Source organism: Peromyscus maniculatus, chromosome 2 (genome assembly GCF_049852395.1).
Source record: "Peromyscus maniculatus bairdii isolate BWxNUB_F1_BW_parent chromosome 2, HU_Pman_BW_mat_3.1, whole genome shotgun sequence".
NCBI lineage: Eukaryota > Metazoa > Chordata > Mammalia > Rodentia > Cricetidae > Peromyscus > Peromyscus maniculatus.
The window spans coordinates 136,216,297-136,238,480 of NC_134853.1; the positions used below are offsets into that span (position 1 = coordinate 136,216,297).

Sequence of the window (22,184 nt, forward strand, 5' to 3'; positions counted from 1 at the left end):
TTTGGTTTGTCTTAAGTAGGCCAGGAGCTCCAAGTGAATGGGGTGGGGTTACCCTGCGCTCTGCTCTACAGCCCTGGCTACAAAGCAGAGGGGATTAAACGTGCTAGGTAAACCCTCCAGTACAGCTGGCTTCCTACTGTTGTGTTGGATTCTTCAGCTGAGAAGCGAGAAAGGTGATTTATTGTTACGCTTGGCCACAGTGAGAACAGAACTGTTAGTGCAGAATGCCGCAGGTCCAGGGCAGAGGGCCAGCCGGACTGTCTTGGGTGTAAAGTAGACAGTCAAGTCTCTGGTGGTCTCTGAGCCGGTGGTGGTGTTCCAGATCACGGGGACTTGTGACTGACAGCAGCACACAGTCACGACTTGTCCCAGCGTCCCGTCCTTCAGTCCCTCACTCTGCCCCTGCAGCCTTTGTGGGACACAAGCTAAGCTTCTTACACCTCTGCCTCATCTTTCCTCTCTTGACTTGAGCCTGGGCGTTCGCTCTCGTGCCGCAGGAGTTTCGAGGAAGGTGGCGCTAAGGCCATCATGGCACATTCTTACTTTTGAGACAATGTCCCTCTAAGTCTCTGGCCTTCAACTTGTGACCCTCTCTCCTCAGCCTCTGCATTTAGCAGGGATACAGCGGCCTGCGGCACCAGGCCTGGCTTAGTCTGCTCAGGACATATTGAGAAACTGGTAACGCTGACAAAGAAGCCACTTGACTTCCTAAAGAGAAAAGGCATCTGAAGGGAGAATTAGTATGGTTTTGCAAAATAATTAGTCAGGTGGACTGAGGAACCAAGCTTAAGGCATGGGTGTTTGGGCATGATATGCTATGATAAAATGTCATAGACTGAATTTAGTGAGTGGTACCCTGTGTTCCTAAAGGATGCGCCACGTGTTCAGATTGGGGAAAACAATGACTCCGCACACAAATCCAGTGAGAGGCCAAGTGGGGAAGGTCCTTGGCCCTGCCTCTCCTGTGGAGGGGAGAGCCACGTTTACACCCAGTAAGTACTTTCTGGGAAGTAGTAACCAGGCCTGACCTGGGCCATCCTAAAATCCTTTATCTTGGACCTGTGTGATACACAGAAGTTACTTCTTGCCACAGACCATTTCCAGGGATGTTGGAACTCCCAACCATGCTGATGAAAATGGTACCCGTAAGGTCTGGGCCCTGAAGTTTCTAAGCTGGGAACTGAGTGGTCTTTGGCTACTGCACAAGACTGGCTTCTGCATGGCACCCATCTTGCAGAAGTTGCTGGACAGCTGGCTATAGTTGCAATCCATGATGTTCTACAAACCTGTGTCTTGTACATAACCTTGGGTCTCTTGGACCAAAAGCTTGGAAATCCAATTCCAGTGGACACAGGCCCATCTCGGTCACATGCATGGACAGCGGACACAGGCCCATCTCGGTCACATGCATGGACAGTGGCTGACTTGTCAGGCTAGAGTTATCCTCTCCACCAGTGAAGTGTTCCAGCTGCTGCTGCTGCTGGGAGGAATACTGCTCATCCCCAGTTCCAGGTGATCCCAGAAAGCTGGATGGGTGCTGAGTCAGGAGGATTCCCAGGAGTTCAAGGCTAGCCTGGGCTACCTTTGAGTTCTAGGCCAGCATGTAAGACTCCTCCTCCAAATAAAAAGAGAGAAAAAATCCAGATCACTAAGGAACTTAGCCTGGACAGTGGGCTGCTGGACTCTTCCAAGGCAGAGCTTCCTCTGTCTTTTTCATACCTTTCCTTCTCCTTCATTTCTTCGTAATAGGTTTTCTGTAACTCGGTAGATGATAGGTTTCTCCACTGAGGCAGTAAGCCAGATCAAACCGACCTGAAAAAGTAAAAGAACATGTATATTTGAGCAAAGCAACTCCTGGGTGAGCCCTCCAGTCCCAGAGACAGGGGCAGAGGAGTCACATGGCCCAACTAAAGCAGGGAGCTTATGTACCCTATAGGCAAGGGGTGATGGTATGTCTGCCACAAACTGGGTTTAGACCCAAGTATGGTCAAAAGCTGACCGCTGTAAGTAGGGTCTTGGGCTACTGGCAACTTCAGGGTCTTACTATGTAGCTCTGGCAGTCCTGGGACTCCTCTGTAGATCAGGCTGGCCTCAAACTCACAGGTGTGTGTACCCAGCTCCTCCTGAATCCCAGACCCTCACTTGAGGGGCCATCAGCCTCTTGTCATCCCAGTATTGGTAGAATCACTTTCCCTCATTCCTGTGACGCAAGGGTGGTTCAGTCCACCAGGAGTCCTACCCCTGTGTGGGGAGACACCCAAAAGTGCAAATGAGGGTCCTAGGAGCTGGAAGAACAATGGCTGAAAGGTGGGGCGGCATCGCACCCCACCCTGGATACTGCCCTGGGCTGGCGAAGGGCAAGAGCAGCTTCAAGAGACTGGGACCCTGACTGGAAGAAAAGCATTGATGTGACTGTGGGATAGGGTAAGGTCTGAATGCTAAGAGGCACGTGGGTGTGCATGTAAGAAGGTGTTTAGCTGGGCAGTGGTGGCTCATGCCTCTAATCCCAGCACTCTGGAGGCAGGCCAGCCTGGTCTACAGAGGGAGTTCTCAGGACAGCCAATGGTACACAGATGAACCATGTCTTGAAAAAAAAAAAAAGTTGAGCAGTGGGTAAGTATCGTGGAGTATATCAACTCAGAAGACAAGCAATGGGAAAGAAGGAAACCAGTTCTTGCTGCCAACCTCTTTTGTTGCTTGAGAGAGTCTCACTATGTAGCCCTGACTGGCCTGGAACTGGCATAGACCAGACAGGCTGTCCTCGAACTCATATCCTCTACCTCCAGAGTGTTGGGATTAAAGGTGTGTGGCACCATGCCCAAACTGTTGTGCATGTTGGTTTTTGCAGTTCTGGGGATTCAGACCGTGTGGTCACATGCTCAATTATTGAGCTAAACTCCCAACTCTTCAGTTTATGAAATGTAGGTATTTTCTACCTTGTGGCAAAAGCCTAAGATGCCATTAAGTAGCCTTTAAAATCTGAATTTCTGTATTCAGAATGTTGGCTTAGTCTCATGTTTGAGAGAATCGCTCTGTGGCCTTGACAACAGCTTCTAGAGGTTAAGTATAGGACTCAGCAGCAGACCACGCGCCTGGCATCAGCAAGAGGATGCTGGGGTGAGAGGGGAAGAAAACAGCTTCAGGAGAACTGAACGCTCCCACCCCGTCTCTAAAAGGAGACTACAGGAACCACCTTTTAGTATCACAGGTTAGACCAAAGACTTTCATCTGGAAAGTTAGGGGCTCTGGTTAGGACCCCTAACCAGTCCACCTGCTTGAGCTCCCCCTAACCAGTCCACCTGCTTGAGCCCCTGGCTCCCAGGTGACCCAATGTCGACTAGCCAGAGGAATGGTAAATTAGTCCTCTGCTTGGGGTTCTTCGGTAACTCCCCTGCTGCAAAGGGCAACTTCTGAACGCCCTACTGTGACCCAGTAAGCCCTCTCAGGTCAGTTTCTCTCTGCTGCTCTGCTGAGTCACACTATGCAGAACAGTCTGGAGGTCCACAGCTGGTTTTGAAGTCACACTTTAGGGTGGCTGTCGAGTTATGCAACTGCAGATCTGCATGGGTTGTCAAATCTCTCTGCTACCTATAAGGATGTTTACTTTGAAATAAAAAAAAAAAAAAGGAGCTGGGCATGGGCGGCAGAAGCAGGTGGATCTCTGAGTTCAAGGCCAGCCTGGGCTACTCAGAGAAGCCCTGTTACAGATGGAACTGGAGAGATGGTTCAGTGGGTGTGCAAGCATGATGACCTGAGTTTGCAGCCATGAGCACGAGGTTCGATTCCCAGCACCCATAAAGTGGTTCATAGCCACTGTAACTCCAGATGCAGGAGACCTGATGCCCTCTTCTGACCTCCTTGTTAATATTCACGCCTTGAAATCCCGCCCCTTGGTGCCGCCCTGCATCCTAAAGTAGAAGCCTCCTAAGGAAAAACTCCGTCCCTTCTCTCTCCTCTCTCCCTCTCTCTCTCTCTCTCTCTCTCTCTCTCTCTCTCTCTCTCTCTCTCTCTCTTTTTTTTTTTTTTGCTCGAGACAGGGTTTCTCTGTGTAGTTTTGCGCCTTTCCTGGAACTCACTTTGGAGACCAGGCTGGCCTCGAACTCACAGAGACCCACCTGCCTCTGCCTCCCGAGTGCTGGGATTAAAGTTGTGTGCCACCACTGCCCAGCTTATAATAAGCCATTTCCACTCGGGTGCAGCCTCTGGGTTGTGAATGTCCATGTGCCACTGCCCACACCATGCCTGCATGGCCTGGTGCCACCAGCTGCTGTATCCGCCCCAGCATGCCAGCATGGTCCCCTGCACATGTGGGGTACCCTGGCCCTGCCAGCTGGGAGTTAACCACGTGTGCATAATCGATATATTTCCTTTGCATCAGGCATACATATGGTGTACAATATACATGCAGGTAAAACACATAGTGTGGGGGCTGGAAAGATGGCTCAGTGGTTAAGAGCACTGCCTACTCTTCCAGAGGACCTGGGTTCAATTCCCAACACCCACATGACAGCTCACAACTATCTGTAACTCCAATTCCAGGGGACCTGACACCCATGGCAAAACACCAATGCACATAAAATAAAGTTTAAAAAAAAAAACACACATAGTGTGATAAAGAATGCCTGTAACCACAGTGCGGCGGGGACAGACAGGATTGTCCCGGTTAGCTAAGTCACCACTTGTACGAATGGCATGTGTGGAGATGGTTCTTTCCTTCCACCTTTACCTGGGTTAGAGGTTAAACTCAAATCACCAGCCTTGTGAGCACCTTTACCCATGAGCCATCTCACCAGCCTTGGTTTTTGTTTTTTGTTTTTTTAAAGATTAATTTTGATTTATTATGTATACAGTGTTCTGTCTGCATGTGTCCCTGCAGGCCAGAAGAGGGCACCAGATCTCATTACAGATGGTTGTGAGCCACCATGTGGTTGCTGGGAATTGAACTCAGGACCTCTGGAAGAGCAGTCAGTGCTCTTAACCTCTGAGCCATCTCTCCAGCCCCAGCCTTTGCTATTTACTTATTTTTGAGTAAGGTTTCAATAAGGTACCTCTTCACGAGCTTTTTGTTTTTGATGATCTCCTTCTGGGCTCTGCACAATATGGAGGATTCCCTCCCAGCCGGGTCTTCCTGCTCTCTCCCTAGCCTTATCTGGAGGATGTCTCTAGACCCTGTGCCATACTTACCACAAGGATGACCCTTAACACAGTTCCCTGCAAAGGAAGGCTCTTCCCCTGCAGTCCACGTGGTAATTAGCTAACATGCTCTAGTTATTTTCACTGGGCCGTGCTACCACTGATCCAGCTTTATAATAGGAGCCTGCCGCCTTATGCAAATTAGGTGATTATCCCCCAGCCTCTGTCCCCTCAGTCACTCTCACTGAATTATCTCCTGGAAGGCCATTTCCTCCATCCAAAGCTCAGTCATCCTTTTTTGGAGACACAATCGCACTCTAGATCCCAGTCTAGCATAGACTTTCTGTATAGCCCACCACAGCCTCGAATTCCTGGCAATCCTGCTGCCGCAGCCTCCTGAGTGGCTTTATAGCTTCCCTGTGGCTTCCTAGTGTCTCTGAGGTAAATCTCAGGTTTGCCACCGAAGCTCTTCTGGATCTGCTAGTGCCTGGCCTCTGTGTCCCAACATTCTGTTATCTCCACCCAGCCCGCATGCCTGTGTCCCAGAGCAAGCGCAGCCAGTGCTCAGCACATTTGTGTCAAGTGAATATCTGAAGACAGTTTTCAAGGTCTTTATTTATATTGAGACAGGTTCTTTGTACCCCCAGCTGGCCTGGAACTCACTTTGTACAGCGGGTTGTCCTCCAGCCAGAGAGATACACCTGCTTTTGCCTCCGAGTGTTGAGACTAAAGGTGTGGACCACCACACATGCTATCCAGTATATGTGGATCACATCTGTACTGGCTGGTTTTGTGTCAGTTTGACAAGTTAGAGTCGTCAAAGAGGAAGGAGCCTCAGCTAAGGAAATGCCTCAATGAGATCGAGCAGTCAGGAATTTTCTTATTTAGTGATGAATCAGGGAGGGCCCCATGGAGGGTGGTGCCATCCTGAGATGTTAGTCCTGGGTTCTGTAAGAAAGCAGACTGAGGGCTGGAGAGATGGCTCAGAGGTTAAGAGAGCCGACTGCTCTTCCAGAGGTCCTGAGTTCAATTCCCAGCAACCATGTGGTGACTCATAACCATCTGTAATGAGATCTGGTACACTCTTCTGTGTACATAATAAATAAATAAATCTAAAAAAAAAAAAAGAATGTTCTCTTCTTAAAAGAAAAAGAAATGAAAGAAAGAAAGCAGACTGAGCAAGCCAGTAAGCAGTACCCTCCATGGCCTCTGCATCAGCTCCTAAATCCAGGATCCTCTCCTGTTTGAATTCCTATCCTGACTTCCTACAGTGATGAAGAGCAATGCTGAATGAAGTATAAGCCAAATAAACCCAGTCCTACCCAACTTGCTTTTAGGTCATGGTGTTTTGCCACAGCAATAGAAACCCTAAGACGCTATCCATCCACCATCATCTTCCTCCAACTCACTACACCCGACTCCCTCCCACCTCACGTCCTTTCATTATTTTATGTACTGTTTTCTTGTTGTCAAGTTCTTGTTAACCTCCTGAGTCCAACCAGCGCTGCCCAAATGCACACGGGTGTGGAGTCATCCTGGGGCAGGAGCAACCTACCCCGGTCTCCCTCCTCAGCGGCCGTCAGCTGCCAACAGCTCCCTCTCTAAGGGTGGGACTGCGGTACCCCTTCCCGAAAAGTCCGACTCTGTGGTCGGTGTGTATACTCCTGTAAATACGGTTTTCGCCCTGGTGGCGCAGCTCTGCTGCCCAGGGCCAAAGGCATTGGAAACCCGGCTTGTGACGCAACCTCTTTTACATACCCACAATGCATTGCACTCAGATCCGCGCTTTCATTTAAAAGTGTAAAGTCTTTTACTTTTTTTCTTTTTCATTTTGTTTTCTGAATAGTGATGCGGCTTCAGGAGACTTCCTGTGAGGGGAAAACAGAAGCCATTGACCACTTCTTTTGTGGCACTAGTTCCCATTGGTTGTGTAGGAGTTGCAGGCGTCCGAGGATGGTAGGCGGGAGGGCGAGGTTATACTCTGGTTTCTCTTCAGATCGTATAAATCTTTCGCCTTTTACTAAAGATTTCCGTGGAGAGGAACAACTCTGAGTCTTAAACTAATTTTTTGAGGTCCTGCTTCTGCAGGGCTACGTAATCGCTGGTTCAAAAATAGAGTTAATATTTCTGAGCATGGTGGGCAGTTAATATTTTCCCAGAATGGCAATTTTCCTCCAGAAATTTCGTTAAGACTTAGGCTTACACATCGCCCGGCTTCCATTGTTTTAAACGCTCCCATTAGCCTTTTAAAAGATTTTTTTTTTTTGGCTGGGAGTGGAGAGGTTCGAGACAGGGTTTCTCTGTAGTTTTGGTGCCTGTCCTGGATCTCGCTCTATAGACCAGGCTGGCGTCGAACTCACAGAGATCCGCCTGGCTCCGCCTCCCGAGTACTGGGATTAAAGGCGTGAGCCACCACCGACGGTCTCAAAATATTTTCTAATCCACAGATTTTTATTTTTATTTTTTTTTTTTTTATTTTTATTTTTTTTTTTTTTTTGGTTTTTTCGAGACAGGGTTTCTCTGTGTAGCTTTGCGCCTTTCCTGGAGCTCACTTGGTAGCCCAGGCTGGCCTCGAACTCCACAGAGATCCGCCTGGCTCTGCCTCCCGAGTGCTGGGATTAAAGGCGTGCGCCACCACGCCCAGCTCAGATTTTTATTTTTATTTTTTTGGTTTTTCAAGACATGGTTTCTTCTGTGTAGTTTTGCGCCTTTCCTGGATCTCGCTCTGTAGACCAGGCTGGCCTCGAACTCACAGAGATCCGCCTGCCTCTGCCTCCCGAGTGCTGGGATTAAAGGTGTGCACCACCAGCGCCCGGATCAAAATATTTTTTAATAGCCTCTTCATCCAGGCAGATCTCGTTATTACCTGTCTCAGTATGTCAATAATTTTTAATAGGCTCCTCCCTCCAGGCAGATCTCTTGTCTCAGTATGTCATATTACTCAGAGACAATCAAGCTGGCAAGATAACAACGGAAGACACATTTCTGGAGTTCCAGGGCTGTACAGAGAGCCCGGCGCCCGCCCTGTCTCAAAAAAGCCAAAGAAAACAGGCAGGTTTAGCGGTCCTATATTCTAGAATATAGTTTTATAAGCACTTTCCACTTTCCTTTTTTGACATTCTACAAATCCAACCAAGGAGATGGAGAGGGGTCAGTGGTCGAGAGTGCTTCCTACTCTGGCACAGACCCAAGTTGGTTTCCCAGCACCTACAGCCCGTGGCTCCCAACCACCTGTAACTCCAGCTCCAAGCAATGGATCTGAGGCTATCTCGGGCCCCCAACACCTGTATTCACACATGCATAATTAAAAATACTATTAAAAATATAAAATAAAACCCAGACAGTTTAGGAACTTTTATCCTAGACCTGTTCCTGGAGGGAGTCTTAGACCTTTCATTACATGCTCCAGTGAGAGTCCCCAGAGCCCACATCCCAATACCCCTGGACATCAGGGTTCTCACTCCATCTTTTCATATCCACTATTGATTGTACTTCTGTGTCTTCCTAAAATCATCCTTGGCTATCACTTCAAGCCATTTTAACTTCCTGAGCTGTGGTGGGTGACACGTGCCAGGAATCCAAGCACTCCAGAGAGAGGATTGCCCAAGAGTTTGAAGACATCCTAGCATCCTAGTCTTCCCAGTGAGTTTCAGTTTCAGGCTCCATATTGGGAGCTTGCTTGTCTCAAAAAACTAACAAGCCATTATAACTTTACAGCTCCCCCCAGCCCTGCCTCCATTGCCTCTCAGAAAGGCCCACACTCACCTCAGATACACAGCTCAGTCCTTACAGAATACTGCAGACCTTGGACGCCCTTCACCAACTCTGTCAGACAGAACTGACATCCTGGAACCAAGCCTGTTAGAGTCTATTAACTTAGCAGAGCACTAACTTCCACCAACCCCCAACTAAGAAGGTGGTCAGACGTTTGTCTGCAGGAGAGCTAGCCTCGTCTTGCTGTAACTGCCAAAGAAAATTTCAAATTCCCCTGATTTATGAAATTTTCTTGTTCTGTCAAATTATAAGACTTCATGAAACTGCTTCCTTGTTGGAATATAAAATTTGGAGTAACCTAAATATGTGTCCCTAAGTCATCAATAGACTATTTGGCTCCAGAATAAATTTATCTCTTGGCTTTTTTGCTTGTTTTTGCTTGTTTTTGAGACGGATTCTCTGTGTAACAGCTCTGGCTGTCCTGGAACTTGCTTTGTAGACAAGGCTGACCCTAAACTCAGAGAGTCTCTTATCTCTTCATCTCGAGTACTGGGGTTGAGATGTGGGCCACCACCACCTAGGTTTTTTTTTTTTGTTTGTTTGTTTGTTTGTTTGTTTTCTTTAACGGTTCATATGGTGGCTCACGACCATGTGTAGCTCCAGTGCCAGGGGATCTGACACCCTCTTCTGACCTCCATGGGCATCAGGCACACATGTAGTTTATGTGCAGGTGAAACAGACACATAAAAATAATCACCTTTTTTTTTTTTTTTTTTTTTTTTCAAGACAGGGTTTTTCTGTATAACAGCCCTAGCTGCCCTGAACTGGATTTGTTGACAAGGCTGGTCTCAAACTCACTGAGACCCTCCTGCCTCTGCCTCCCAAGTGCTAGGGTTAAAAGGCTTGTGCCACCACTGCCCGACTAAAATAAATAATCTTTAAAATAAATTGAAAAGAGACCCTCAAGCCCTTGAGTACTGTGTTATGTAGTCCACAGTAGAAGAAAGGGGGAAAGAACTAGGAAATGAGCAAGCGAGCATCTCCAAGGGAAGAGTCCTATAATTTACACGTGGGTGCCTTTCTCCAAGGAGGACTCCTGTAGTGGACACATGGGTGGCTTTTGTGGTTCTACCTCTCCTGGTTGTGCTCACCAATGTTCTTCTCTTCTCATCTGTCCCTTGTTCATTTAACCTTTTGGGGAGGTTGGTGTCTTTCAGGTCACAGGCCCTGGAACTCTAGAAGGTCTGTGTTATCTCAGAGCTCTCGATCATTACCAGCAACACCCACTGCTGTCTCCCACCACAGAGGACCTTCTGACCCCTGTGATGTCGCAGGCTGGCCTCTTGAATTCACTGAGACTCACCCTCCTCCCTCTCAAGTGCTTGAGTGTGTGTAGGCATCGAAGATAAGCACTGTACTAGCTGAACCGGCCTGACCTTTCAGTTTCTTACAGTAACTAACCCCGCTCCCCCATAAAATGCCACTGTATCCTTTTATTCTTTAGGATTTACAGCCTATGGTAAACCAGTGTCACCAGGGCTACGTCACCAGGTCCCTGTCGCCATAAGGAATGGTGTGCTGGGGTGGTGGGGGGTAGATATCTTGGACCTATACCAAGATTTTGATTTGACCTTGCTGTCAGGGGACCATGTTGAGACAAAAAGGCCCCAAATCAAAGTGTTTGAAGCCCAATTCCTAATGACCCATCACATCTTACCCCAAACGGCCAAAAAGACAGCTGGTGCTGTAAAGCTTACTGCTTAAGATGGTGAGGTATCCATATCCATTTAGCTACCCAGATATGGATCCCACACAAATGACAGAGGAGACAAGACCAAGTAAGTCTAAGTTATTAAAAGTAAGCAAGCAAGCCTCACCCCAACTCCCTCTCAGAGAGGTAAGTCTCTCTGAGACAATAAGTCTCTCCCTCAGAGTGTCTGTCTCTCCTGCAGCATATTTCCTTTTTAAAAATTAGTTAGCTGTCAAGAATGGTGGCACAAGCCTTTAATCCCAACACTCAGGAGGCAGAGGCAGGTGAATCTCTGTGAGTTCGAGGCCAGCCTGGTCTACAAAGTGAGTTCCAGGACAGCCAGGGCTGTTACACAGAGAAAAGAGAAACTCTGTCTCCAAAACACAACCAAGCAAACCCACAAAGGGAAAACACTGTTCCAGCTGGCTCCCTGACTCCCGCCCCTCAGCTGTCACAACCCAAAACCACAGGTGTGAATTTGTGTGATGATGAAAGGGAGTGTCAGTTCACCCCAACATGATGTGACATCTTAGCTTTCACCCCCACACTAGGGAGTCAGAGGCAGACAGACGTCTGTGAGTTCAGGGTCAGCCTGGTCTATACATTGAGTTCTGGTCTAGCAAGGGCTACATGAACAAACAACAACAGGAACAAAAGCACCTATCTGGAACAACAAATCCAAGTTTGATGTGGTGACCGAGGCCAGTTTTCCCAGCACTAGGCAGAAGGATCTCGAATTCAAAGTCATTTTCAGCAGCATGGAGTGATTGAGGCTAAACTGAGCTACAAGAGACCCCATTCCAAACGCCCCCAAACAAGCTAACCAAATCCCACAGCTGTCTAGTTGTAATATTCTCTGATTACATTCGAAGTAAATCTGAGATGAGGAAAGTTACGGTGCCTCTCTGCTCTTCTCCAGCCCCTCTTGTGGGAACTGGGATGCTCAGTACTTTGTGTTAAATGAATGTAGTGACACAATCATTTTCGAGCTGTTGTTTATTTACTGATTAGTGCGGAGGGTGCAATCCAGTGCCCTGTGTACATACAAGGGCTCTACACCTGATTACCCTTCTCCTGGAGTGACAATTTTAATTAACACTGCTTCGTAGGTTAACATTCCAGAAATCTAGCGTTGCACTGCCCCCTGGTGGTCGGCCCACACCTTTACACCGCGGGAAAAAGGAACTAGTTAAGGTATTTCCGGAGACCTGAGGGCGGAGCCTTAGCCTTATTTACATATCCACAATGCACCGCACAGGGGTCTTTGCTTAACTTAAAACAAGAAATGGCTGCTTCTTTTTTCGATTTTGGTTTCCTTCCGAATGGTAGAACGTTTACAGATTTCTGTGCGAATGAGCAGAAGCAGTATGCATTTTGGAGTTTTAAAAAAAAATCACCGTTTTTGAAATAAGGATTTTCGTCACCTGAATAATACATGCAGTGATACAGAAGGCGTAAATGCGCTCGCCTTATATTTAAGGCAAACTTTGATAGCGCGGTTCGCCCATCGGTTTGCGTCGAGAGCCAAATCACCGATGTTTATGTTCGAACCCAATTTTTGTAGGTAGTCTGTCTGATGGCTCTAGCAGGCTACCAATAATTGTCTTAAAAGTAGACTTTGGCTGTAATGCTCGCTACTTCGTGCCTAATGGTGGTGGTTAGAAAACACGGTGTTTTCCTGAGAGCTGCTCTTTTGCTTTAATCTCAATACTGTCGGGGTAAAGGCCGCAGAACCGAAACTCAAACTTGTTTCTGTTTGCAGCAATGTTCCATGTAGGAGGAGACTATGCAAAAAGTCACAGCTAGGTATAGGTATAGAGGCAGAAGCAAGTGAGGTCAGGACTGGCCTGAGATCCTGGCTGGAAATAGGAAAACATCAACAACGTCCCCTAAAGAAACAGCACAGAGCAAAGAAAAAATCTAAAGGCAGCACAGGACCCAAATCACAAGGAACAAAAGCCCCAACAAAGCCAGTCAGTGGTGAGGCAGGCCTTTAACCCCGGCATTTGGGAGGCAGAGGCTGGCCTTGTGAGTTCACAAGGTCTGTATAATGAGTTCAAGGACAGCCAGGGTACACAGAGAAACCCTGTCTTGAAAAACCAACCAACTGCTAGTTGGGGGTGGGATGGGGTGGCGCACGCCTTTAAATCCCAGTACTCTGGAGACAGAGGCAGGCGGATCTCTGTGAGTTCAAGGCCCGCCTGGTCTACAGAGTGAGTTCCGACAAAAAAAAAAAAAAAAAAAAAAAAAAAAAAAAAAAAAAAAAAAAAAATGAGCAACAGGGAGAGCAGGATAACCCAAACTGTATCAAAACTGAAACACCAAACTGGGTTAGCTGGCGCTGGGGCACCGGTTTGCAATTCCTGGCACTGGTGACTGGAGGCAGAAAGCTCAAAGCCATCCTGGACTATACAGCAAGTTGAAGGCCTAGGTAACTTAGACAGTAACTTCCTAGGTAACTTAGGAAGATACTGTCTCAAAAATAAAAAGCAGGGCTGGAGAGATGGCTCAGTGGTTAAGAGCACTGGCTGCTCTTCCAGATGTCCTGAGTTCAATTCCCAGCAACCACATGGTGGCTCACAACCGTCTGTAATGAGATCTGGTGCTCTCTTCTGGCCTGCAGTCATACATGCAGGCAGAACACTGTATACACAATAAATAATCTTAAACAAATAAAAATAAAAAGTAGACACAGCCAATGATACGATGGAATGTTACATGGCAGCTCCGAGGCCTGGGGCTCCATCTCAGCACTACAAAGTGTTGATATTCTGATCCGTCCCTCGAACTCCCTCCCACTCCTTGGCACCGTCCTGTCCTTTGTCCTGATTTAAAACTCCTCCCCTTCCTCCCTCTTTCCTTCCTTTTCCTCTTACGAGGTGTGCACTCCTCCTCTCTGCTCTCTCTCTCTCTCCTCATCTCTCTGTTATAACTCTCCACGTGGATGCAGGGTCTGGGTTGTGAATTACTGCCCATCATGGTTGCCATACCCCAATGGCGTGCATCTGCCCAGCCTGCTGCTGCATGTACCCAGCATGTTTCCCTGTACTCGAGGGATAGTCCAGCTGGGGGAATCCCCTCCTCCTGAGTAATAATTCATCACATGGATGCCCAAAGTTGCCAGGCAATCCCACTGCTTTCTCCTGCCTGTAGCAGTCTGAGGACTGCAGGACCGAGGGGGACCCTTCGTCCTATCAGGACCTGTAAGATTCCTCCCTTCCCTTCTGACCCTTTTCCCACAAGTGAGGATTTGTCTTGTTCTGGGACCATGTGTCTTTTGGGCTTTAAGCCCTTTCAGCCCCATCCCTATGCGACAGCATGTGGAGAAGGCTTGCGTCTCACTCGGGCTCCTAGTCCATTGGCCCCTGCTTTTTGGATTCTGGTCCACTGAGCAGCTTGTGCGTTCTCCTCGGTCCTTGCTGAATTTCTGGGATGCTAGAGATTCCTTCTCCACCTTACTCATGGGAAATGTGCCTGCCTCCATGAGGGCTTAACTTACCTGCCTTTGCAGTCAGACTTGGTCCCATGTACCAATCAAAATGGCCGCTTCCCAGCACTCCATATCCTGGTATTTACAGGACCTTTGCAGCTTCTGCCAGCGACCTGATAGATGGAAGGGGGACCCTACTCTCAAGCTTTCTCTTATTAGGTCTCCCTCTCCTGTCCAGCTGCACTGCTACCCCATTTCCCACCCCCCACAGCACTGCCTCCAAGCTTTAATTCTCTAACTGTAAAACTTTCCCCCAAAAAAGTTTATCCATTTTTCTTTCACAAAATCTATTTCCTATGTGAATGGAAATTTATGATTGATATGGCCACCTATATTTCTTTCTGACTTTTTTTTTTAAGTCATTCTTTCTCTGTGTAGTTTTGGTGCCTGTCCTGGATCTCACTCTGTAGACCAGGCTGGCCTCCAACTCACAGAGATCTGCCTGGCTCTGCCTCCTGAGTGCTGAGATTAAAGGCGTGCGCCACCACCGCCCAGCCTCTGACTGACTTTTAAATTCTTCAATTTATCTGTTTCTTATCTGTTCAGTTTATTTTGGGAAAAAAAAATCCCACATAAACACAAGGTCAGGCACCATATTTGATAGGGGCAATCATGTGATCAAGCAGTGCCATTTTAAATAAGGTCAATCACATGGTCTAGCCACCATCTTGGCTAAGATCAAAACAGGCAGGTCATATGACTTTACCGCCATCTTTACTAAGGGCAGTGTGGGTGGGAGGCCCAGTGTGCAGGCCTTCGGTGTGAAGCGAGGTTAGGGAATCACCTCCTGCCACGTATTGTTTTATCATTGCTTTATGGGCTGTGGAAAAGTCTTCTGGTATTGGCCCGGCGCTCCCCAGCTGCCTCTCTCAGGCTTCAGCTGTCTGGGCAGAGGGAAGTCCAGCCATGGCCTGCTGTTCCTTCCTCTGCAGCCTCTCGTATGGGCAGGGCATGGAGAGGTGAAAAAAAAAGATTTTACATTAATACAATTCTGATACACTTTGAGTCACAAGATCAGAATTTTAAAAGGATTTTTAAATTCTCCTTGGTTACCCACTACCTGCTTTTCTATGATTTGGATTTCAGTACTGATTGATAATACTAATTTATCTAAAACTTTTATTTTTTCCTCACTTGCCTATTCCTAAGGATGGTGTTTTTTCTCTCTCCCATCTTGGGACTTCTGCTCTTCTCAATTACTAAGACTGTGGGCCAAAAGACTCCAAATAAATTCATAAATTTTAACTCCTGTCTGGAGTCTATATATTTCAGCAGGCTGGCAGAAACATCGAAGCAGCAGTGTGGACCACAACCTTCAGTGCTTTCCCTGCTACAGATGTCAGCGGAGATTCTTGTCTATGTGATGTGGACACAATTATTCCCTGCCTCTACAGCTGGGTCAGATAATCACATGCTCCTGACAAATAAATGTCCCACTGCCCAGCCTTTGATTGGCCTTCAGTGTGTTTTGGGGCCCTGACCACAACACCCCAATGCCAGCTTAAAGCAGTTCTAGAAGAGAATACATCATCCCATGTTCCTTGTCCAGAATAGGCTGGAATGCTGTGGGAAACCCCCTGGCATAGAGAACTGATTGGCTATCCAATGCCCATTGCTATTTATTAATTAAAATGGTTCTGCAATAAGATAAGACACTTGGGCTGGAGAGATGGCTCAAAGGTTAAGAGCACCGACTGCTCTTCCAGAGGTCCTGAGTTCAATTCCCAGCAACCACATGGTGGCTCACAACCATCTGTAATGAGATCTGGCGCCCTCCTCTGTATACATAATAAATAAATAAATCTTTAAAAAAAAGATAAGATACTTGACCTTCTTAATGCAGAACCAGGGAGATACTGTATGACCTTAAGGAATTATTATTTCTATATAAATCATTCAGGATGGAGTTTCTGGTCCACCAAGAAGGTCCTTTTCCTTTCCTCAGAGTTGGGCTGCACCCTGACTCACAAGCCCCTTTTCCCCTGTTCTCATTCTGCCTGGGATCATTTCCCTGTCACTCTTCTTTGCCTTCTCAGGAGACAGCTTAAGCAATAATGATTTCTATATAAGTAATTCAGGATTATAATCTGACTGTACTCAAAGATCAGAGCCCCTGTCCTCACTAACCTCATTAAGCTGTAACTAACTGGGAAACCTGTATATTCAGCTTTAAGTCATATATATATATATATATATATATATATATATATATATATATATATACTCAAAGTTAAAAACACATCTAACGGATTTTGTTCCCCCAGTCCTCAAACACCTGTAGATCTGAGAATATGACATTTAATATAAAAGCTTTTTTATGACAGAGAGATATGCCAGCTCCTGGCAGCATTCTGTATCTCCTCCAAGAAGATGGATGGCCGCAGAAGAACCTCCACCCAGAAGTTCGTGGCAAGGCTGGCCATGCAGTTGAAAGCTGAGATCCTGTCCAGACTATGAGTAAGTGGAACAATGGAGGACCGATTGCCCCATACTGCAAAGTCAAGGTGGGTCAGTCTCCCCAAATTTCTACTCCACAGAAAAAAATCTGTCAGATCTTCTGGGCTTATGGGGTGAACAAGTGCTGCCTTTGGGGCTTCTGTCCCCCAACAACCATGAAGAGACTTGGGATTGTCGCCTAGGTAGCTGGAAAGCAGTCTCACTTCTTCTTAAATTTATCCTTCTCAGATCTGACGATGTTTGATGACTAGGGTGTATCAGTTTCACAGCCCCAATCCCAAGATTATATATATACTCTCCAATTACAGACAGGTATGCCTCATTCACAGACTTCATGGTACAGGATAGACTGGTTTCAGATATAAATCCAGAAGCTCAAAATTTTAATACTGTTAAATGCTGCTTTGATAAACTGATAGAACATTGACTACAAAGAATCCTTAATTTTCTATGGATTTTTAACGCTTTTGCTATGATATAAATCCATTCTAGCTATCTTACAGATACCTACAGGTTCCTAGAAAAAGTTCTGCTAAATCTATTCCAGCTGTCTTACAGATACCTATAGGCTCCCAGGAAAAGTTCTGCTATTGCATCAAGAAATCTGGTCTGATGAAAACTAGCAATCTCCAAAGCCCATTTCTGACCCTACATGTTATTTGAAGATACTTTGCAGATTCACTGTTCCCGCCTGACCTCCAGAGAAATAGCAGATGCCATGGCTTCTCTACTCAGGATTTGGAGTGTCGCTTCCCCCCAAGCTCCTGGAACACCACTGCTGCAACCTGCCTCCTCAGCTCCCTCAAGGAATGTTCCTGAGACCTTCTGCCATGCGTGACTCCTGGTTCCCCCTCCACACACTTTGCCCCTTGTCAGGTTGAAGTAGTCTCAAAAATTCAGTGCCCTTGTTCCCCCACCTGCTCCCAAAATTCACCTCTTTTTATAATAATTAAAATGGAGGAACATTAGTATTCTGATCCGCCCCGTGAAATCCCACCCCTTGGCACCGCCCTACATCCTGATGTAAAGCTCTTCCCCTTCCTCTCTCTCTCTTCCAGGCTGGCCTCGAACTCAGAGAGTGACCTGGCTCTGCCTCCCGAGTGCTGGGATTAAAGGCCTGCGCCACCACCGCCCGGCTGGAGTTGCTTTGGACACGATGAGATGTAAACATGAAGGATGGAAATGGAAGGGGTTGAGAGAACAGACAAGGCAAAAGGCAGGCGAGAAGCAGGTGTGTGATAACTTAGAGCAGCAGTTCTCAACCTGGGGGTTGTGACCCCTTTGTGGGTCAAAGGACCCTTTTATGGGTGTCACCTGAGACCATCGGAAAACATATTTACATTACGATTCATAACAGGAGCAAAATCACAGTTATGAAGTAGCAGTGAAAATGATTTTATGGTTGGAGTCCCCACAGCATGAGGAACCGTTTTGAAGGGTCGCAGCATTAGGGAGGTTGAGAACCACTGTCTTAAAGGATCAAGGGCCTCCACGTAAGGCCACAGTGTGCCCTGAAGCTCTTCCAGAGCCTCAGTGACCCTTCCCTCGGGACCTGCTTTTGATAAGTGGGAGCACTCCCGAACCCTATCACACAGCTCTTATAGCTCTCCGTTCCCTTCAAACTACACAGTACAAGATATCGAAACTCACCGGGCGGTGGTGGTGCACGCCTTTAATCCCAGCACTCGGGAGGCAGAGGCAGGTGGATCTTTGTGAGTTCGAGGCCAGCCTGGTCTACAGAGTGAGATCCAGGAAAGGCGCAAAGCTACACAGAGAAACCCTGTCTCGAAAAATAAAAAATAAAAAGAAAAAAGAAAAAAAAAAGATATCAAAACTCTTTATTAGACTTCGGCAGCAACGGCTTCCCCTCTTCCCCGCTGCATTTTCTATCTCCCAGCTTCCCACCCAGAACCAAGTGGCACTTTCTTCAAAGCCTTCCTGCTGGCAGGCAGGCTTCTGCGAGGCACAGCCTTGGTCTTCCTGGTTTGCCCGGGGGTTCCTGTCACTCCTTGGGTTCTGAAGGATGCCTCTCAAAGTGGGCGATGTATTCCACCTCGTTCATATCTCCAGGACCCATGAAAAAGCTGAAGCAGCTGTTGGTGGTGCCTTCACAGAGGTGTAACGCTGCGGGCAGCGAAGGCCAGCATGAGCCTGGTTGCTGCCTCTGCCTGGGCTCTGGGTCCCCTCACCCTCTGCTCACCTTTGGTAACATTGACCTTGTTGGCTGCCAAGATGTCCGCCTGAATGCTATCTATTTTTGTGTACAAGAGCTCGGCGTTGTTCTGAGGATAGAAGCAGGAGGAGCCTGGCTGGGCACCAGAGCGGTGTGCTCCTGGAGTGGGGCCTGAGAGGAAGGTTAGCTGCAAGCAGAGCTGCTGAGGCAGAGAGGTCCTGTTCCCAGCTTACTTAGCTAGGGCAGGTAGGGGACAAGAAGACAGTGTGTGTGTGGGGGGGGGAGTCAGGAGACTAGCTTCATTCTGTGCACAAGGGGACCGGTTCCGTCCTGGGCAACTGCTGAGGCTGCTGGGAATGGAGATACTTACAAGGAAGAGCTGGTAGAGTTCCTCCCCCATGGACTTGCGGACATGTTCCTCCACCAATGGGAACATTTGCACAAAGAACTGCGGCAGAAGGTGGGGGGGTGGGGTGGCAGGACAGTGTGAGTCTGGGCTGACTTGACTGCCCATGCCCTGTACTCTGCCCCATGCACACCCCAGCCCAAGCACCTCTAGTGTGAGGCTGGCCAGCCTCTGGCTGTTGCTGTGGTCGGTGTTGCCCATGGCCGTCATCAGGCTGTGGACCACGCGCATGTGCAGCAGCTCCTCGGCCAGTTTCAAGTCACCGCGCGCCAGGATCCTTGTGCGGAAGGGTGAGAAGACAGGAAACACTGGGGACGCAGGAAGGAAAGGAGCCCTTCACCCCCAAGTCTGAAGCCTCTCTCTCTCCAGCTGGGAAGCAAGAATGCCAGCAGAGCCTGGGTTAGGGGGGCACGCCTTCTATGCCAGCACTAAGGAGGCAGAGGCAGGTGGATCTCTGTGAGTTTCAGGCCAGTCTGTCTATGTAGGGAATTCCAGGACAGTCTCATCTCCATAGGCTCTCTAAAAACAACAACAACAACAACAAAAACAAACTAACAAACCAAACCAAACAATGAGCTCCAACTCTTTCCTGAGAAGCCCATACCCACACTATTGTGTCTTTCCTCCTTTCTTTCTTTCTTTCTTTCTTTCTTTCTTTCTTTCTTTCTTTCTTTCTTTCTTTCTTTCTTTCTTTCTTTCTTCCTTTCTTCCTTTCTTCCTTTCTTCCTTTCTTCCTTTTCTTTCTCTTTCTCTCTCTCTCTCTCTCTCTCTCTCTTTCTTTCTTTCTTTCTTTTTTTTGGAGACCAGGTCATACTATAAAGCCCTGGCTGGCCTGGAACTCACTATGTGGACAAGGCTGGTCTTGACCTCATAGAAATCTGCTAGTCTCTACCTCCCAAGTATATGCCCAGCCTTGTGTCTTTTTTTTTTTTTTTTTAATTAAACTATGTTATGAGCTGGGCACAGTGGCACATGCTTTTAGTCCCAGGGCTCAGGAGGCAGACAGTGTCAGGCTTGGCTTGCTGCAATCACCCACTCCCTCTGCTGGCCTACCCAATGGTCTTGGCGGCTGCAGCCTGCTTCAGGAACACTGGGAGCTGGGTGCTGATCTGGAGAAGCGAAGGGTCTGGAGAAATGAGGGACCATTAGCCAGGAGCCCTTTCCCTCCTCTGGGGCCGTCCCCACCAGGAGTCCTACCAGTGAAGATCTTGGCCTGCAGTCTGGAAGTCTCCTTGACTGGTGGGATAAGCAGGGCCACAAGGCCCTTGAGAAGAGGCAAGCGCACGTCGTAGTGGATCAGGTCCTTTATCAGCTCGATGGCTGGGAAAGGACAGAGATGCTGGAGAGGCCCCTGGTCCTTCAGGACTCTTCACTACCTTCTTCTGTTTTCAAAGATTTATTTATTTATTTTATGTATATGAGTGTTCTATCTGCATGCCAGAAGAGGGCATCAGATCCCACTATAGATGGTTGTGATCCACCACGTGTGTTGGGAACTGAACCTGGGACCTCTGGAAGAAGAGCCAGTGCTCTTAACCACTGAGCCATCTGTCCAGTCCTCATCACTACCTTCTCCCCTGCCCTCTCCATCACCTCTCCCAGTGCTTTCTGGGGCTCAGCACCTGGGAAGGCCTTATATGGGGAGGTTACACTTCCTTCCTGCCCTTTTGGAGCTTGTGATTAGAAACCAGCAAGAGGAGGAGTCAGAGGGAAGGAACAGGGTGATGAGCCCACCCAGGAAAGGCCTGGAGGTCAGAGCTGCAGGTTTGAGGCCCACAGAAGTGAGTTGCCATCAGCTTGGAGGAATTCAGGTTTGATGGAGGAGGGAAGGGCTGAGCTAGGACAGATTTCATTTATCTTTTAAAAATTTGATCCCTATGGACCAAACCCAGGGGCTCCTACATTCTAGGCAAGCACTCTACCGCTTAGCTACAAAGGCCTGGACTGGGCTTTTGTTTTTTGAGACTCCCCGTCTTACATCGTTGCCCTGAGGTTGATCCCCAGAAACCAGGTAAACATAGGAGAGAACTGACTCCACCAGTTCCTCCAGGTGTCCTCCTCCGACCTTCACAGGTGCAACCATGGCATGCTAATGCCCCCCAACATGCTTGTAACCCTAATACTTAGGATGTAGAGGCAGGAGAATCAGGAGTTCGAGGCCATTAAAGAAAAAACAAATGTTATCATTTTTACTATTTTCTACAGAGAAAATATTTTCCAGTTTCAAATAACTCTGGACTTTGGGATTATAACCTGTCTTTATGTTAAAAAAAAAAAATCTAAGTGGAAAATGCTGAAGGACCACTGAACTCGATGCTGTATTTACATATCATTTTCTGTATAAAATAATGATTATAAATGTTTGTTTAAAAAGGGGAAAAAAAAAGAAAAACCAAATAGCCAGGAAAGGACAGCCTAGAACACCTGCTTCCTCCACAGACACTTCCTATAGGGAGATGCCTATAGTTCCTGCACTCCAGAGGCTGAGGCAGGAGGATTGTGAGTTTGAGGACAGTTCAGGCTTTAGGTAGATCAAGACCCTGTATCAATATGTGTATGTACACACACACACTCACACACACACACACATGCACACACATTTTGACAAATCCAGAACACGATTCTTATGCCGCTCAGCATGGTAGTACAGGCTTGTACTCTAAGCACCTTGGGAGGCTGAGGAAGGGCAGAGGCAGGAGCATTGTGAGTCTGAGGATAGCCTACACTATATTGCAAATTCCACAGTGAAACTCCGTCTCGAACCAACGACCAACCAGGATGGAACAACAGTGACCAGCACCTCCCTTGAGCCTCCTTTGTAGAATCTGGTTTAGGGAAGTAATAGGATTTCTTTTTCTGTTAATCTGTCTATAAATATAAATCTATCTATAAATATAACCATTTCATAGATCAAGATAAAGAAGCCTTTACAGTGGACAGACTAAATCTAAAACTTCTGTACACATCCAGCCACTTCTAAGGTGCCCACATATTCTCAGGCAGCAGAGGAATTCTTTGCTCCTAGAGTCTTGGGAAACCAGGGCACCAGTTTACTGTGCAC

The 22,184-nt window shown here is 47.5% G+C and overlaps 1 protein-coding gene and 1 non-coding gene across 5 annotated transcripts in view; one reads left to right on the forward strand and one right to left on the reverse strand.

Moving 5' to 3' along the window:
* Positions 1-7,109: 7,109 nt before the first annotated feature.
* Positions 7,110-7,225, forward strand: LOC121827812 (U5 spliceosomal RNA). Its single transcript, XR_006070095.1, has one exon. It is a non-coding gene; the product is annotated as a U5 spliceosomal RNA (small nuclear RNA).
* An 11,141-nt stretch (positions 7,226-18,366) lies between these two features.
* The window catches only part of Armh1 (armadillo like helical domain containing 1), a 43,834-nt gene continuing 40,016 nt past the window's right edge, over positions 18,367-22,184 (reverse strand). For 3 of the 4 annotated variants that reach the window (XM_076564864.1, XM_076564866.1, XM_076564865.1), the window contains 6 exons: positions 20,321-20,443; positions 20,177-20,249; positions 19,271-19,400; positions 19,088-19,165; positions 18,745-18,826; positions 18,367-18,668 (listed from right to left, as the gene is read on the reverse strand). In XM_076564864.1, the coding sequence (XP_076420979.1) occupies positions 18,547-18,668; positions 18,745-18,826; positions 19,088-19,165; positions 19,271-19,400; positions 20,177-20,249; positions 20,321-20,443 (608 nt within the window). In that variant the 3' untranslated portion in view covers positions 18,367-18,546. Of the gene's footprint in view, positions 18,669-18,744; positions 18,889-19,087; positions 19,166-19,270; positions 19,401-20,176; positions 20,250-20,320; positions 20,444-22,184 lie in introns of all 4 variants that reach the window. The other variant, XR_013049296.1, reaches the window with a different exon arrangement.